The sequence below is a fragment of the Nannospalax galili genome, unplaced genomic scaffold (genome assembly GCF_000622305.1).
Source record: "Nannospalax galili isolate Female #2095 unplaced genomic scaffold, S.galili_v1.0 scaffold485, whole genome shotgun sequence".
Lineage (NCBI taxonomy): Eukaryota > Metazoa > Chordata > Mammalia > Rodentia > Spalacidae > Nannospalax > Nannospalax galili.
In genome coordinates, this window is record NW_008354534.1 from 814,409 (window position 1) to 833,367 (window position 18,959).

At 49.0% G+C, this 18,959-nt stretch overlaps 1 protein-coding gene across 3 annotated transcripts in view; it reads left to right on the forward strand.

Moving 5' to 3' along the window:
* The window catches only part of Prkcd (protein kinase C delta), a 30,576-nt gene extending 21,481 nt beyond the window's left edge, over positions 1-9,095 (forward strand). For all 3 annotated transcript variants that reach the window (XM_008851819.3, XM_029555397.1, XM_008851820.3), the window contains 9 exons: positions 609-705; positions 1,012-1,112; positions 1,240-1,413; positions 1,622-1,713; positions 2,271-2,333; positions 3,941-4,079; positions 4,189-4,377; positions 4,818-4,946; positions 8,488-9,095. In XM_008851819.3, the coding sequence (XP_008850041.1) occupies positions 609-705; positions 1,012-1,112; positions 1,240-1,413; positions 1,622-1,713; positions 2,271-2,333; positions 3,941-4,079; positions 4,189-4,377; positions 4,818-4,946; positions 8,488-8,646 (1,143 nt within the window). In that variant the 3' untranslated portion in view covers positions 8,647-9,095. The remainder of the gene's footprint in view (positions 1-608; positions 706-1,011; positions 1,113-1,239; positions 1,414-1,621; positions 1,714-2,270; positions 2,334-3,940; positions 4,080-4,188; positions 4,378-4,817; positions 4,947-8,487) is intronic.
* The last annotated feature ends 9,864 nt before the right edge of the window (positions 9,096-18,959 follow it).

An 18,959-nucleotide genomic window follows, 5' to 3' on the forward strand; every position in this document is an offset into this window, starting at 1 on the left:
TGTACATGTTGTGTGTGTGCATAGTGTGTGTGGTATGTATATGTAAAGTGCCACGATGTGTGTGGTGTATAAGAAAGGGGTTCTCATGGTGTGTATGGGTGTGTGTTTAGGTATGACTGGGGCTGAAAGGATGACACAAAACTTCAGAGTAAAATTCTAGAATCAGAAATGAAATCAGTAGCCGGAGATGTTTTAGCAGGTGAAGGCATTTACCACACAAACCTGACAGCCTAAGTTCAATCCTGGGAACCCACATAGAGAAAGGAAAGAACCAAATCCCACAAGTTGTCCTCTGACCTCCACACGTACCATGTTATGTGTACATGCATACACATAAACACACAAAGAAATGTAAAAAAATTTTTTAAAAAGAATTAAAAGTTTATTAAATGTTTAAAAAAATGTGCAGTTCAGTTTACAAAATTTCTGCCTATAATCTGTGCCTTTCATATTGTAAGGGGCAGGGAAAGGGAGGGATGAGGCCTGGACATCTGCCTCTGCTGTCACCATTGGTATTGATGGGGGTATTGTGGTTGGGGTGCTCTTCCTGGGCTGGGAGTTCTGATAATGGTCTGACCTTCTGACCGCCTCCTTCTGCCCTTTCCTAGAGATCCTTGCGGAAGCCGGACTCAGGAACATCAGAAAGTGTTGGAATATACCAGGGATTTGAGAAGAAGCCAGGAGTCACTGGGGATGATGCCCCAGGTGAAGCTGAGTCAAATCCTCCCCCTATTAAAGCTTCCATTCACAAACTTGTCTCAGAAAGGGGCCAGTGTTCCTTGCTGAGTGAGTCCTGGGATGAGGTACTGTCCTTGGGAAACAGGCCCGTTCCTCTCCAAGGCCCCTTCCCTGTCCCACCCTTGGGACTCCAGTGAGTCCCTCCCACTGACCAGTAAGTTCTGAGAAGAGGTACCACCTGTGGGCACTGAGCCCTCTTCCTCTCTCCTCTTTGAGGCCTCTTGCCTGGGGAGGAAGTAGACTGAGACCTTAGTCATGCCATCTCTCCAACAGACAACAATGGGACCTATGGCAAGATCTGGGAGGGCAGCACCCGGTGCAACATTGAGAACTTCACGTTCCACAAAGTGCTGGGCAAAGGCAGCTTTGGCAAGGTGAGGGCAGCTGGAGGACCAGGGCCTAGGAGCCCAGGGTACCTGCTTCTGCCGCTTCCTGTTGGGCACCAGAGGCTAGGTGCCAGGGGCCTCCAGGACCTTTACTCAGCATCTTGCTCATTGGTAGGTGCTGCTTGCAGAGCTGAAGGGCAAAGAACAGTTCTTCGCGGTCAAGTACCTCAAGAAGGACGTGGTATTGATTGATGACGATGTGGAGTGTACCATGGTGGAGAAGCGGGTGCTGGTGCTCGCCTGGGAGAATCCCTTTCTCACTCACCTCATTTGTACCTTCCAGACCAAGGTCTCTGTCTTCCCTGTCATTGCCCATGCTTCATCCCCATTATCCTCCCTGAGGTGGGGCTGTGTCTACCCAGTTACAGCTCCCAAAGCTAAGTTATCACCCTCAGCCCAGGTCCTGTGCCCTCTGTTTCCTGTTGGGGTGCCATGGTTTTTTTTGTAAGGGTGCCTCTCACCTGTCCTACATCGGCTCACTCCATGCCCCACCCCAGGACCACCTGTTCTTCGTGATGGAGTTCCTCAATGGGGGTGACCTGATGTACCACATCCAGGATAAAGGACGCTTCGAACTCTACCGGGCTACGTATGTGAGAGCCTTTCATGAGGAGAGGGACTTCAACTGAGTATACTGCTGGTCTGCCCTCCATCCCTTCTTCCCTCCCCTGGAAAAGCCCAGCCAAGCTAGAACTGGCATTGGGGAGACCTGGGACTCACCGCGTGGGCATGTGGGAAGCCACGGGTAGTGAGTCAGGTCTGGCTGAGGGAACAGTAACAGGCACTCTGGGTCCTATCCTCTCCTCTGGCCTCAGGCAGAACAGAAGAGTAGACAGTAGTCTGAGCCTGTACAACATAAGAGCCTGGTGTGTGGCCCCTAGATTACCATGGTAATGCCTTCAGATACTTGAATACCCCTAAAGTAGCTATATGTATGTCTAGGTAAAGCCTCTCTTTTGATTCATTTGCTCATTGAGGGCTTTCACTTCAAAATTTTCTGCCTGGGCTGCCAGCCCCAACTTGCCTAGTACAAGATGTGCCTGATTGGGCCCAGGTTATCAGTGGAGTTATTTGCAGTATTTCCTGCCCTGGGGTGGGGTGATGGGACCGATGGATAAAAATCCTGGAACACTGTCTCTCGCTCAGGTTTTACGCGGCTGAAATAATCTGTGGGCTACAGTTTCTACACAGCAAAGGCGTCATTTATAGGTACGGGTACTGGGGCCATGGGGCACTTCTGGGAAGAGTGGTACTTAGCCTGGTCATAGCTCCAGCATTGCTTAGAGTGAGCCTCTAGCTGAATATCTACCTAAACTCTAACTAGTTCTAGTGCAAGAATTCATATGTCTCCCTCAGCCAAGGCTGATGTAGCTCCAGGACTTGGGAACTCACTGACCATACTCAGTGCTGTTAGCTGGAAAGGCAGCACTGGCAGGTACAGGGCCTTTCTGCCTTAAAGACTCATCATTCTCACTCCCAAGCCTCACCTAAGCAATCTAAGCTTTCATCAGTACAAATTGGTACCATAAATAGTCATCCAGTACATTAGGATCCCATGCTGTGGTGCCATGCCATATACTCATCAAAAAGGCTGTACCCTGTGTCTTCATGTGGGAGGACACTTAGCTATATTGTCAAGTAGAAATCAACGTATGAGCCCAAGTGTAGTGTAGTTTCATACCTCTGTAATCCTAGCACTTAGGAGACTGAGATAGTCGGATCAGGAATTCAATATCAGCTATATATTGAGACTGTATCTCAAAAGAGCGGAAGGAAGGGAAGGAAGAAAGGAAGGAAGGGAGGGAGGGAAGGAGGGAAGGAAGGGAAGGAAGGGAGGAGGGAAGGAAGGAAGGAAACCAATCCATGAGGCAGTATATATAAAATTCTGGCATACCCGTTTTTTTTTTTAATTTGTTATTTTTTATGTGTATGAGTGTTTTGCCTGTATGTATGTATGTAAGTGCACCTGTGTTATACAGTGCCCATAGGGGCCAGAAGAGAGCATCCAATCCCTTGGAACTGAAGTTAAGGATAGTTGTTAGCCATCACATGTGTGCTGGGCACCAAACCCAGGTCCAGCCAGTGCTCTTAACCATTGAGCCATCTCTCCAGCCATTCGAGTTTTAAAAGGTGAGAGCGAGGTGCTGGAGCAATGACTCAGAAGACCCAAGTTTGGTTCCCAGCCCACCCATGTTGGGTGGCTCATATCCACCTATAGCTCCAGCTCCAAGGGAATCTGATGCCATTTTCAGGCCTCTGGGAGTGCCTGCGTGCATGCATGTACACATACACAGACACATACATATAAATAAAAAAATAATTAGAAGTAAATAGTATTAAAAGGTAGGAGTGAGATATGTATTCCCTGTTGCCTTGTCCATGGCTAGAATCACTGGGAGCTGTCTAGTGATTGAGCTTAGTGGAGATAAACCTTGTACTGTTTGCTTATTTCTATTACTTGTTCCCATGTGCAGAAGTTATCAGACGACTAATGCCCTTGTGGAGTCTGACAGACCTGAGATGGGGAGAAGGGAGCTCACGGCTGCTACCAAGCTAGCTAGCTGAGAAAGCAAGCGATGTCAGTTCTTCTGATCTTCCTTTTACGCTTCAGGGAGTAGGCTGTTGTGTATCCAGCCAGCACAGCAGGTTGCTCTCAGGAAGTGCCTGTTTGGCTCCCTGTGCTCCCTTTTCTCTCCTACATTTCCATATGCTCTGAGGGAAAGTCCTGGACTTGCAGGGCTGAAAGCCAGCAGTGGCAGCAAGGCTAGGGGACCAGACCTGGCTCCTGATGATGTTCTGTCCTATCCTCTCCTCAGGGATCTGAAGCTGGACAATGTGATGCTGGACCAAGATGGCCACATCAAGATAGCTGATTTCGGGATGTGCAAAGAGAACGTATTTGGGGAGAGCCGGGCCAGCACTTTTTGTGGCACTCCTGACTACATTGCCCCTGAGGTGAGCAGGTGCCTCTGAGCCTGACCCAGCTATGCACTGAGCCTTGACAAGGTGGGGCTACTGAGGCTGAAGAGGCCTGCTATCCTGCCCTGACTACTGCTCTCCCCAGATCCTGCAGGGCCTGAAGTATACATTCTCTGTGGACTGGTGGTCCTTTGGGGTCCTCCTCTATGAGATGCTCATTGGCCAGTCCCCCTTCCACGGTGATGATGAGGATGAACTCTTTGAGTCCATCCAGGTGGATACGCCACATTATCCTCGCTGGATCACTAAGGAGTCCAAGGACATCATGGAGAAGGTGGGGCCTGGCTGATGCCTGAATACAGGGCTGCTGCCACCCTGGGCCTGCATGCCCTTTCCTTGTGTTCCCAGGATCTCCAGTCTGAGTCCCCGGCATAAATGTACAGGGCGTGGTGACTAAGGGCTCAGGGTCAGGATACAGACAGACCTGAGGCCAAGTCCTGGCTCTGCCTGTGACTAGCTGGTGACCATGGGTGGGTCACTTTAACCTCATCTCTGAGTCTATTTCCTTATCTGCAAACTGCCTCAGAGTTGCTAAAAGCCTGGGCAGATAGTGTTAGTAAACAGCACAGCTTTCTATTCTGAAAAACCCCCTCAGCCTCAGAGCTGCCTGGGTTGAGCCTGGCCTGTCTTGGAACCCTTGGGCCTGTTAGCAATTTGCTGAAGCTCCCATTTTAAATGGCCTTGAGTCCTAACTAAGGCCCCTGTGGATTGCAGCTGTTCGAGAGGGAGCCAGTCAAGAGACTGGGAATGACAGGAAACATCAGGGCTCACCCCTTCTTCAAGACCATCAACTGGCCCCTGCTGGAGAATCGGAAGGTGGAGCCACCCTTCAAGCCCAAAGTGGTATGTCATCCCACCCCTGCTCCAGGACAGGTTCCTCCTTTGCTCATTCCTGCATCATTCACACACTCCCCTCCTTTCCTTTCTTCCAGCAAGCTTGCTTCCTGATTTCCCCTGGCTGCATCACAGCCTCTGCTCTTATATCCTTGTCCTTTCCTCACCCAGCTACTCACTGCACATTTAGAACTGTGGGTTGAAGGTCTTGCGCTGGCTCAGTGGTAGAGTGATTACTTAACAGGGACAAGACCCTGCGTTTGCATCATCATCGTCATCATCATCATCTAGGCATGGTAGCACACACCTGTAATCCCAGCACTTGGGAGGCAGAAGCTGGAGGGTCACCACAAGTTTGAGGCCAACCTGGTTTTCATAATGAATTCTAGGCCGACCAGGGCTATATAGTAAGGACCAGTCACTAAAACAAAACAAAAAAGTAAGGCCTTATGTGGTGGTACATGCCTTTAATCTCCAGCACTTTGGAGGCAGAGGCAGGTAGATCTCTGTGAATTCAAGGACAGCCTGGTTCTATAATGACATAACAAGTTCCAGGCCAGCCAAGGCTACACAGTACAACCCTGTGGTACAACCGGGTGTGGTGGTGCATGCCTGTAGTCCCAGCACTTGGGAGGCATAGGCAGGCAGATCTCTGTGAGTTTAAGGCCAGCCTGGTCTACATAATGAGTTCCAGGACAGCTGGGGCTACAGGGAGACCAAAAAGACCAAAAAAAAAAAAAAAACCAAAAAAACAAAAAAACAACAACAACAAAAAACGAAAAACAAAAATAGTGCCTGCACTTTAGGGGTGGTGGGTGGGAACGAGGGACAGGGGATGACTGAAGGATTATAGTGAGTCTAGGCCAGCCAGAGGTACATAGCAAAATCTTGTCTAAAACAAAACACAGAGATAGACAGGATTTCACTATGTTGCCCAGTATGGCCCAGAACTCCTGAACTCAAGCTATATTCCTACTTTAACCTCTTGGGAAACAGACTACAGATGCATACCACCATGCCTGTTGTCAGTTACCTTTTCCCATATATTCTTTAGCACTGTATGAGCAGGGAACTATGCTTCAGACACCAGAGTTAGGACTTCACTTCCACCTTCCTTCCATCTATCTATCCATTGATCCCATCCATCTTCCAATAAATATTGGGCATGCTGAGCTTTGTTGGGTGCAGAGCACTGTGCTGGACTTTGACGATGTGGGAAAATACCCTGGAGCTGGGGGAGTCCAAATAAGACTTTTGTACACTGATGATAGTCTTTGATAGAGGGCAATGATACTAGACACATCACAGGCCACAGGATCTGTTGCTATTGGGACAATCTGTTGATCAGTGTCTGAAATGCAGGGAACAGGGTGGTCTGAGAGGCTGCCTTGGAAGGAGTGGTATGTAATAGGGGCTTGTGACATGAGGCCAACAGAAGGCAGCTGGGGTTGTGATGATTTGCACCAGGGCCCAGAATCCTCAGAGGCCACTGGGACTGGTATGAGAGCAAAGGTGGATTGGATCATTAAGAAGTTGGGGCTCACTGGGTGTGATGGTGTACACTTGTAATCCCAACACTCAGGTAGAGGTAGAAGGTCCTCAAGTTCAAGAGCAGCCCAGGCTACATAGCAAGAATCCATCTTTAAAAAAGAAGTTAGGACGCACTGTCCCTTCTGTGATTGCAGTTCCTGCTCTGACTGCCATTTTCTACTTGCTTCCTGTCCTCTGCCAGGACATCCTGTTCCCACTGGGCCACCTCTGTAACATACCCCACATTTGTGCTTTGGGACTGCAGGACACTTCCCCTTGTGGAGCCACATTCAGAAGCCCTCTGAGTGGGGTCAGCTGACAGGCTGACCCAAATGTAAGAGCAGTACCTGTTCTCAGGTACCTGCTGCTGAGAGAGCTTTCCTTTTCCTCCGCACTGTGCCACTCAGCAAGTGTGGTGACCAGTAGTCTCTGCCACCTGGGGCAGGGTAGATGTGGCAAGGAATGCAGGAGGCTCTCAACACCAAGAGTGGACCTACCAAGAAGTGGGCCCAAGGACTCTGATGTAGCTCAGTAGGAGAGTGCTCACCTAGCATATCAGAGTTCCCCAATGTCCTCCCCAAATGGAGGTAAAGATAAAAGACCAAAGCCAGACATGATACCACACACCTGTTAGTCTCAGCCTTGGGAGGTGGAGGCAGGAGGATCAGGGGTTCAAGGCCAGCCTCAGTTGCATAAGATTCTGTCCCAAAAAAAAGCAAAAACAGTAAAAACCAGGTTCTAGTCCTTTGCCATCAAATTTTTAGTCACAGAGCAAGGCCTGATTTCTCTGAACTTGTTTCTCTGCAAATGGGATGGTCGTACTTAGCCTTTCGGACATGGTGGAGGATGAGATGAAAGAAGGAAGTAAAGCCCAGGGCTGATCTAATCTGCCAGTTTTCAAAAGAAGCCAGAACTCTGAATTTCCATGTTACAAATTACATTCCGAATTGCCCCCAAACCCAGCACTGAGGGTGGAGGAGTAGCTCAGTGGCAGAGTACTTGCGTAGAACGCACAAGGCCCTGAACTGGATTCCCAACTTAAAAAACAAAACCAATGCTAGCCTAGATCCTTGTATGTTCCAGCACAGTTTGGCCTTAGGGCCACCGGAGACCTGTTACCCTCTTATCTAGTCCTCAGGAGCAGAGAATTAGGAATTTTTCCTGTGAACATCCTGAGAGTAAATATTTGGAGCTTTGCAGGCTGGGCGATGTCATCACAGCCATGCTGAGTGTGTCAACAAGTGAGCATGATTGTACAGCCATAAAACTTCCTGTGGAACATGAATTTGAATTTCATTTTATTTTCATATACTATCAGATATTCTTTTGATTGATTTTTTTTTTCCCCAACCATTTTAAATCGTAGAAGCCAGTGCTGAGCATGGTGGTGCTTGTGCATAATTCCAGCACTTGGGAGGCTAAGGCAGGAAGATCATGAATTTGTAGACAGCCTGGGGCTGGAGAGATGGCTCAGCTGTTAAGAACACTGACTGCTCTTGCAGAGGACCTGGGTCCAGTTTCCTGCACCCACATGGAGGCTCACAACCACCTGCAACTCCAGTTCAAGGGGCGCCAACATCCTTGAGGCACACACATGGTGCACATACATACATTCAGGCAAATACTCATACATATTAAAAACAAGACAACAACAACAACAAAACTCCACACCAAAACAAAAAGAAAAAGCTATTTTTAAGCTTATAGGCCCCACAAAAACAGGGAGCCAGGCGTACAGACTGTGGTTCACAGGCCCCTGCTCCAGAGGATGTCCCTTGTCTTTACCCAGTACCCAGTACTCTCTGCCTGCCTTCCTCATCCTTTGTGGAAATAGTATCTCCCTATGGTGGGACTGCCCTGAGGCTGCCAGTGACACCCCTTTCCTGATTGGAGTAGACTCCCCTTAGCTTGCCCTGGCCCAGTCTGACAGGGACCCCAGGCCCGGGTGCCTCCCATGCCTTTGAAAAGTTCAGAGGAACCCCTGCGGTCACATTCATCCACTGCTGCCCTGTGCTTACAGAAATCCCCTTCAGACTTCAGCAATTTTGACCAAGAGTTCCTGAGTGAGAAGCCCCGCCTTTCCTACAGCGACAAGAACCTCATTGACTCTATGGACCAGACTGCCTTTGCTGGCTTCTCCTTCATGAATCCCAAATTTGAGCAACTCCTGGACAAGTGAGCTCCCAGACCTTCTCTACAAGCCCCAGCAGAGCAGGCCAGTCTGCCCTGGTCTGCATCCGTGCTGCCCACAGTGAACAGCGGGTGACTGGTTGATTGCTGCTTCTCCCTCTTCGTCCCCAGAGGGCTTGGCTTCTTCTAGCTGGGTTCACGGTACTTCCTCTGTGAACTGTGTGTGAATTTGCTTTCCCTCTGCCTTCAGAGAGAAATTGTAAATTCGGTATTTCATTACTTGAATGTAGGTATTGAAAATACATATATTATATATATATATATATGCACGTATATATAATAGGCTGTATATATTGCTCAGTATGGAAAGCATGGAGGGGACTGCTGATGTGTTGACCTTTTTAAATATATGTATGACCAAAAGAAAAAAAAGGGCACAAGCTGTTTGAACTACCAGGTTCTTTTATGTGTGTCTAAATAAACACTGAATGGTACCAACCTAGCTGTGGGGACACTTCTGTCCCAGAAACCTGGGGGCAGGTGCTCCTGCCACTGCTGCAGATGCCGACTCCTGGGTCCTCATGCAAATGTGTTTGTATTTAAGGGTTTCCTCTGGCCCCAGGGCCCAGGGCCCGGCCCAAAGCACAGCCTTTCCTGGGTGGCTACAGGAACCCCAGATGTCTCTGTGTGATGGGAGGAGGTGGGAGTAACTGCAGTCTCTCTGGATAGACAGCCAGCCCGGAAATTTAGAGATGTGGAAAGCCTGATCTGAAAGTGTGAACAGAAGCTTAAAGGTAGGGGTGTGGCTCAGTGCTAGAGTGCTTGCCTAGCATACATAAAGCTCTGGATTCCATCCCCAGCACCATCCCTGTGCGGGCACACACACACACACATACACACACACACACACATACCACCTAGCTGCCAGTCAGAAGTTAAAAGTAAATAAATGCAAATTTTTAAAAGGGTGTGGGGGTTGTAGCTCTGTTGGAGTGGAGTGTCTGCCTAGCATACATGGAGCTCTGTCCTCAGCAGTGGATAAACCTGGCACTTGGGAATTGGAGGCAAGAGGATCATCCTTAGCTACACAGCAAGCTCAAGGCCAGTCTGGCCTGTTTAAGGTTCTGTCTCTAGTAATAATAATAGCAATAATAATAATATAATTTTTAAAAGGCTTACATGCTGGCCCCAGACTAAGCAGGACAACCAGAAGGAGGAAGGAAATAATAGAACTCATCTTTCAGGTATATCTGGGACCAAATCCCAAAGTATCTAGCAAAAAAAGGGCATGCCCCTTGATCATTTAAGCTTTAAGATCCTCATCAGTAAAATGGGAGGCGACAGCTGTAACTCACCTCATTATTTTTTACCTTCATTCTTGCTGAGAAGAGTCTGCATCTCAGTTCTAGAATCATTTCCTGGAGCCTTGCCTACCTAGGGAAGAGAGGGGCAGGATGGGAGAGGAAGGAGAAACTGTGTAGCACCTGGGCAGAGTTGGAAGGCACGCTCCAGGGCTCAGGCAGGGAACCCGGCCCCAAGACAGAGCAGAGCAGCAGCCTGAGAGCTGGCAGGGTTCTGCAGTGCAGACTTTCTGGCTGGTGTCTCTCACACCTTGAGCTTACCACTCTGCCACTTCTATTTAGTCTTTCTCCTCTGTGTACCTCCCTCTGTTCCTGCCTGCTGCCTCGGTCACAGGTCTCAGGCTAGACCCTCCCTTGGCCCCTCCAGTCCAGCCCCTGGGGCCCAACTGGCCCTTTGTCCTGGAGGTAGGCAAGGTGGTTCCTGGTACCTGATTGGCTGGTCTAGTAGCCAAGCAGTTGACTGCCAGCAGTTCATTCTTCTGGGCTGAGGTAGAAATTTCCACAGTCTGGGAAGGCAGGACAGGCTGGAACTGGCCAGAGCAGGGGGCTGTAGAGATGGAAGAGCAGCTCCCTCCTTTCTCTACCCTCCAGCCTCTGGAAACCCTCCTGTCTCCTGCTGTTCCTGTGCTGGACCAACCAGGACACCCAGGACAGTGACACCCATCCCCTTGAACTCACGGGCTGTGTGATATGGGCTATGCTGGGGAACTCTCCAATTATGGAAGCCCAGAGAAGGTGCCTAGGGTCCCCAATCTCTTGACTGCCATAACATGCACAGGTCCTGCAGAAGCTCTGTGGGGCCATGGGAAGTGACTTGAGCACAGAAGATAGGGGTGGTGTTTACATTGGGTCCTCCCATCATCTTGCAGCTCTAAGGCAGAACCTTGTACACAGTGCCTTGCATGCCGAGATGGGTTTCCTCACCCTGTGGAAGGGAGGAATAAAGTTTATCAGTTCAGGCAGTGAGGAGTGATGAGAACATGGTGTCTGGAAGCAGAAGTCTTGAGTTCCACTCTGCTACCCACACATTGGGTCACCTGGATCAGATCCCTCGTCAGTCCTGATTCCTCACCTATAGAATGGGACCACTAATCCCTGCTTGCCTTCAGGAGCAGCTGGCTGGAATGGAGGTTGGGGGATGGATGAATGTGCTGATGCCCTGTGCTATGGACTAGGCCTAGGGGGTCTGCCTTAGGAAGCCTGATTCTCTATGGGAGGCAGTTGTCAGGGACATTGCCTGACTTCCTGGAAAGCCACAGGACTCTAGACCTGTTCCCAGCTTTTGGGTAGGTGCCAGGCCTGGCCCAGCAACCTCAGGAAATGCCTCTTGTGCTGGGCTCAAAGCCACACTTTCACTAACATCTAGGGGCCCAGAAGCAGACAAACTGCCACCCTCCCCTTGCCAAGTGGGTGTACAAGCAGCATCAAGCTCAGCTCTCACTGTAAAGGCCAGATAGAGCAAGCACCCTACTCAATGCAGGCAGAGGAACACAGGTGCAGCAGAACTGGGGGGCAGGAGCACAGTCCCTGTGGTTAAATTGCCCTGGGTTCAAATTCTGAATGTCCTAGTGACCTCAGCAAAGGACTTAGTCTCCCAGAATCCCACTTCCATTTCTTCTACTGGAAAGTGGGGCTGCTGTTGATACATGGTATTGATATCACGATACTGCTGTTAGCTATGATGACTACAATGGTGTTTGTATATGTGTAATGTGGGCTCCGCACACAGAGGGTGCTTAGTAAAAAACAGCCACTGTGACCCCACTCAATGCTCAGGACAGTGGCCTGTCCGCTCCACACTGGACTCCTAGGAGCTTCTGACTGACTACAGGTAGGCAACTAATATGCACCCACTCAGTGACCCAGTGATCCCTCTTTAGGCAGAACTACCCAAGAACTTCACCTGCAGACTTGCCAGGATGCCAACCTCTGCATGGGTTAATTGGAAGAAACTGGAAGCAAGCAGAAGTCTCAGCATTTGGGGAACTATTTAAATATTTTCTTGACATGGAAAGTGGGTACAGAGCCAAGAGGTTTGCAGTAAGAGCTCAGGAGAGAGCCAATGGTTCAGTGTGACTCCACCCAGTGCTCCCCTATCCTCCCGAGGACACTCGAGTCTGGGAGCACAAGGCAGAGCTACAGAAAGGAAAGGTGTGAGTGAGTGAGTGAGTGAGTGAACGAGTGAGCGAGTGAATGGATGGGTGGATCGTCTAGACTCTGTCCATCAGGCAGTGACTCTTGAATTCAGGTTTCATTGGCAGTGCATACTGATAAAAGGCACATGTCAGTCATGCCAAGTTCTGACCAGGGGTCTCAAGCCCTTGCTAAAACATGGTAACCCAATGCCCAGGTTGATCAGGTCTAATTGAATGCTGATCATGGAAGAGGTCCAGGCATCAGTATTTTGAAAGGTCTATTGGGGCCCCGGGTGCATCAGGATGGAGAGCCAGTTAGGCAAGGTGGGAGAATCTACATATTGCCCAGTGATGCTGGGAAATGCTGTCAGAACTGGTCACGCCTTAGAAAGCGAAATCACCTGCCAGCATAATCCAGCCCTTGTGTGGGGGAGGCCTGAATCTGGCTCCTGGAGGGCTGCCCTGTGCACAGAACACAGGCAGAAAGGTTGGTGGATCTGGAAGCCTCTGCCTGGCTGGGCTATATCGTCCTCTGGTGGCATCCACCTGACCAGACACTGCAGACCAGGAAAGCTGGACTTCCACCAAGCTTCCTACAGGGACCATGCTGAATGGAGCTTCCTCATCTCATACCCTTGGTCCCTGGCTGCTGGAGAACTATTTTGTAGAGAACCAGAGATGTGGAGGCAATAGCTTTCTTTGCATAAGAAGTTCTCTGGTTTGCCCGAGAATGAGAATGGCATTCATCCTGAAGTGGTAGCGGTAGCCACATTCCCTAGTGCATTCTTTATTGAGGTGCGAATAACTGACATGAACTGGAAGTTCCCCATTTTCAATGAGTTCTAATAAGAGCAAATAAGGGTGCATTCAGCATTTGCAAGTCAGGGAGGGGCTCGGAAGTTTCCAGGACTTCTCCCTGCTACCCTTAGCCTCCTTCTTACAGGCTAGGGCTCTTTGCTCTGCAGCATTCTCATGCACCTGCCTCCTTGGCCCCCTTACAGCTGGATTGGCCCTCTAGACCCCTCCTGTCCTCTGACTGTGCCTAGCAGAGCTATCTCGGATGACTGCCCTGTGGGAGACCAGAGGCTGGTTAGCTGGGTTTGTTTTGAATCCTGATCACCAACCCAGGCCCTTTCTTATCTCCTTAAGAGGCAGAACAGAAAGCACAAGACCTGAAAACAAAGAAGGGACTGAGGATAAAGAAAGGCTTCCAGAGTGGGGACCCTGGGCTGAGTCACCATGACCCACATGGCATCAGGCTCCTGAGGTTTGAGGCATTCTCTGGGTCTCTTCGTCTGATTGACGGCAACCCTCCACAGCTATAGCCTCTGTGATTTAAGTCTTTGACTTTAATGCCCTATGCCCAAATCAGGCCTTAGAAGACCCACAATTTCTTCTCTCTGCCTGCTGTTAAATACATACTCAGAAGGCCGTGACATTTGCTGCTCAGCCCACAGTTAAGTGCTGCACAAAGGCCAAGGCCCTATGGGAAAGTACTTTCCCTTGCCCCATTCTGAGAGGCCAGAGTAGAGCTTTCTACTCATTTCACCTGGGATGGTTAGACATATTGTCTTGTGGGTGGGATTGGCATGTGGGATCTGTGCCTGTTGTTGTTGTTATTATTATTATTACTTTGGTTTTTTTGAAGCAGGCTCTCCCTGTAGCCCCAGCTGTCCTGGAATTCACTCCTGTAGACCAGGCTGGCCTTGAACTCACAGAGATCCGCCTGCCTCCGCCTCCCAAGTGCTGGGATTACAGGCGTGCGCCACCACGCCCGGCTGTACCTTAAGTTTTATATGCCTCGCTGAAACAGGTGCCTGCTGTGTGCCAAGAGCATGACAGGCATCACTCAGAGCCATCAACAGGTGTGTGCATGTCCCACAAGCTCCCGACAGTGGCATTCTGTGTCAAGCACTGTGCTTAATGCTGTCCTTCATTGTGGGCTATAATTAATTCTCACAACAGTCCTGTGAGAAAACAGTTGTTACAGGCTGTCATGCCTCCCCATTTCACCAATGAGCCAGGTGGGTCTGAGAGGTGAGGGATTTGTCCCATGGCTCTGAGCTGGAGGCTCCTTAGAGCCCGTGAGTTGGTTCCTTGGTCATGTTTTCTGTAGAGATTGGCATAGTCGTCCACAGGCTCTTGGGCCTGCTCAGCAACTGTCGAGACAGAATTAGAAGATACCCTTTCCTCATCATCAGGGGCCCCAGGAAGAAAGAAAGTGAGCAGGAGAGGGCACAGACATGGCCCCGGGCAGACTTGGAGATTGTAGATCTGCAATGGGGCTCTCCATTGATTCACAATTTAGTAACAGAGGCCAGAGGGAAGAAGGGGGCCAGCCAGGGTTGCACAAGGAGGCAGTCACAAGGACACAGGGAAACCTTCACAAGGGTCAGTTCAGGCATGTCCCCAACATACCACCTCCTATAAGGCAAAGCCCAGCACCTCCTTTCTGCCCTCTGTAGGCTCACAGCACAATGAGCCTGGCTCACAGCACAGTGAGCCTGGCTCACAGCCAGAGGTCAGGAAATGTTGCTGGAAGAATACAGGTAAGTTAGCAAACAGGGTGTGTCCACCAAACACTTATACTCCCAGCACAGGCCTTCCCCTCATTCTCCCCCTAAAGTGATAAGGGGAGGAAGCTGGTAAAAGCAGGGTTAATCTTCAGTCCCACCTGTGACATTAACAGTGGCATGTGACCAAAGCCCAGGGCCCTCAGAAGGTGATATCCTCCAGCTGGTAGGTGACAGAGGCCCACCGCCCTGGCTGAGGGTTGAGAACTGCTTCAGAAGCAAGGCAGCTGCAGCAGGCCCCAGTACGTTAGACACCATTAGCCTCTCCAAGTCGCTTCTTGGACTTTAAATCATGAGTTCACAAACAAGAAAGCCAATCAGATGCATTTTGCCTCAATAGTAAGCTTAAAAAAAAAATAGCACATTTCACAAAATGGGTTTTGTTAGCTTAATTGTTCTTGAATACCCTGTTTGGAAACAAGGTATTTTTTAAAGTTTAAGAATTTCTGAAAACATATTTTTTTTATTTTTAATTATGTGTATGCATGCAGGTGCCCATAGACCAGAGGCATCAGTTCCCCCGGAAGCCAGAGTGATAGGCAGTTGTGAGCCATCTGACATGGGTGCTGGGAACTAAACTCAGGTCTTGGAAGAGTAGTACCCACACTTAACCACTGAGCTATCTCTCCAGCCCCCTAAAGTTTTACTATTTTATTTTATTTTATTTTATTTATTTATTTATTATTTTTTTGCTGGCCTTGAACTCACAGATCCACCTGCCTCTGCCTCCCGAGTGCTGGGATTAAAGGCGTGCGCCACCACACCCAGCCTAAGTTTTATTTTTTAAAGACGTTTTTAAACTTTGGTTCAGATATATCAATAGCTCAAAAATAAATGCCCCATTTATAATGGACCCATCCTCAACTTCCATTTGGCATGTTCAGGAGTCAGCACTGCTGATGGTCAAACTATAGAACATAGGCTTAGAGTAAGATCTGGCTCTACACTTCCTGCCCTGCCCCAAGTGTGAGACCCTAGCAGGTTCCTCAGTGCTATAGTTTGGGTCTTGAATGTTCTCCAAAGGCCCATGTTTTTTGTTGTAGTTGCTTTCTTTTTTAATTAAAAAAACTTTATTTATTCATTTATTTTTATGTGTATGAGTGTTCAGCCTGCATGTATGTAAGTGCACCCATGTACTGTGGAGGCCAGAAGAAGGCATCAGATTCCCTGGAACTGGAGTTACAGACAGTTGCTAGCTGCCATGTGGGTGCTGGGAACCAAACCTGGGTCCTCTGCACGAGCAGCCAGTGCTCTTAACCACTGAGCCATCTCTGCAGCACCTTGTTTTCTTTTTCTTTTCTCTCTTTCTCTCTTTCTAACTTTTTTACATTTATATTTTGTGTGTGTGTGTGTCCACGTGGAGGTCAGAGGACAACCTGCAGGAGTCAGTTCTCTCCTTCCACCATGTTGGTTCCAGGGCTAGAACTCAGGTTCTCAGGCTTCGTGGCAAATGCCATTACCCACTGGAGCCATTCTCTGGCCCTGCTTCTCTGTCTCTGTCTCTGTCTCTGTCATTCTCACACACACCTTTCTCTCACGCACACCTCTCTCTCTCTCTCTCTCTCTCTCACACACACACACACACACACACACACACACACACACAAAGGTCTTACTGCATAGTCCATGCTGACCTAAAAATCAAGACCCTCTTGACCTACCCTCCCAAATGCTGGGATAACAAATCTACCACCATGCCTCACTCCATGTTCTCAAGGCCTGATCCCCACACTCTGATGTCCTAAGAAGGAAGCAGAATCTTTAGGAGGTGACTAGTGAAAGGAAGTGAAGACACTGAGCATGTCCTCTTGAAGGGACTACTGGGACATCCACCCCTTCCTGTTTGTTTTCAGCCACCATGAAGTGAACAGGCCTCCTATACCAAGCACTCGTGCCACAAAGAAGGAAAACACCACACGCACAGAGCAGCAGGGCCAAGTGACCATGCACTGAAACCTCTGGAACTGTGAACTACCACGAACCCTTCCTCCTTTTAAGGTGATTGTTTTTGTCACAGTAAAGCTAAGCTGACTAAATACACTCAGCCTCTTGGAGCCTCAGTTTCCTTATCTAGAGCATGGACATAATAGTGCCTGCTGTGCATGGTCATTTCTAGACCAAGGCACAGAAAATTCTTCCTGCTGCTTGAGACCTAGTCAGCAATCCAGAGACAGACCATTCTTATTCTTTTGAAAAAAAATTTTTAAGTATTTATTTTTATGTGTATGTGTATTGCCAGCATGCATATAAGTGCATCCATATGTGCAATGCCTGAGGAACCAGAGGACAGCACTGTATTCCCTGGAACTGGAGTTACAGACAACTGTGTACTACCATGTGGATGCTGGGAACCAAACCTGGGTCCTCTGCAAGAACAGCCAGTGTTCTTAACTGCTGAGCCATCTCTCCAACCCCTGTTCTTATTCTTAATTCCATGAGCATTTTACATGTCTTCATGTGTGTTTACAGCTAAAGATGTATAAATGTAGTGTATGGCTGGGCCTTGCAGTGCCCAGAAATCCTGCCCAAGGGTGTGGGGTGGGGGCACAACTTTCCAAGCATAGCAGTAAGGTGACAAGCCCAGTTTTGGGAGTCAGGAGTGGGTTCCAGGTTCTGCAGCAGGGCCCTTCACAGGCTCCCTCCCTCCTGGTGGACTTGGGGCAGGAAAATAAGTGCTCGAAGCTGATAAAGACAGCAAGCGGACCCCGTGCAGCTTTCAATTATGAAAAAGAAAATTTGAATGTCAAATGCCCCAGTTCTTGCCACAAACTAAAATAAAGGGATATGAAGGTGGTAATTACCAGTCAGGAAAGTCCATTGAAAGCGACAGCAGCGGAAAGAGCATGTGGCACCCTTGTTTGGTCTCAGGGCCCACATGAAAAACCTCCCTCCACTCTCATGATCTTCCACTCACATCCCAGGGCAGAGCCTGGAGGCACAGGTTGAGACGGTGTCTCTTGAGCAGCTTCTGAGGGCACAGCCTGTGCCGGAGGCTCTACTGATGCAGCAGCGGGTCATGACCCTGAAGTAAAGCCTGGACTCATTGATTGACTCCAGGAGCATTTAGTGACCACTGACCACACTTGAGGGCTCTGCAGATTGGAGGGAAATGGGCAGATAAGTAGCAGGCCTTGAGGTCTCCTGGGAAGGCAAGTGTGTAAGCAGCTGATTACAGCACAGGGGATTTCTGGGCAAGGACATGCTGGCTTTTCTGGGATGAACACCAAAAACCAGTGAAAGTCGCCTGGGAAAGGGGCCAGCTACTCCTGATGTATACCCAAGACTTAAGTCCCACAATGAAACATGCAAAATGTTTAAAGTCTGATAAAACCAAGTGCTGGTGGGATGCAAAGCTCTGGATCCCTACTGGCAACAGTGGGAATAGAAATTGGCCCTGTTCCCCACCCAAAGTAATTTGGCACCATCTGCCAGCCTTGAAGCCCCAATGACTCCATTTAGAGACAGCTTGGTGGTAGCCTGAAGAGCCTCACAGACAAGAATGTTCCTGGTGAAATGTTTGTAAAGGGAACAATTAGAAATGACTGGAATGTTTTCAGGAGAAGACAAAATTGAGAAGCAGGGCTGAATTCCTTACACAACACTAGTTTTTCCATTTTTGAGGTCTACGGACCAAGGGAACACTCTGACTCCACTCCAGTAACATCTCCAGTCTCTGTTAAAAAGGGGTGAGTGTCCTAGTACTCAGGAGGTTAAGGCAGGAAGATCACTGTGAGTCTGAGGCCAGGCTGGGCCACATAGTGAAACTCTATCCAAAAAACTAACCTCTCCCCATCTAAAAAAAAGGAGAGTTGGGAAGGAAAGCAGGCTGTGATGTCTCTTGCTCAACCTCCTTTTGTTCCTCTTCTTGCTCTTCCTCCTTTATCTGGCAGGATCTCATTCTTTCCCCAGGCTGGCCTCAAATTCATAATCCTGCTGCCTTAGCCTCCTGAGTGTCTCTATTGCAAGTATGTGCCCTGCACCTATAATGACCTTTGTGAAGCCTGAACTGGTGAAGACCCTGGATGCCTGATAGGCATTTAGGAGGATCAGGCCTTACTAGGACTCTAGCTCCAGAGGTGAAAGAGGGGTCTGAGAGCCTAAGGATACTCCAAGGCCTCAACTTCCATCAGTATGCTTAACTTATTTAATAAAGTCTGAGATCTAGAGTGTGGCTCCTTGATAGAGCACCTGAGCAAGGGCAAGGCCCTGGGTTCTAGTCCCAGCACAACTAAAAGAAAAAGGGGAGCATGTAAGAAAAACTGGGGCTGGAGAGATAGCTCAGCAGGTAAGAGT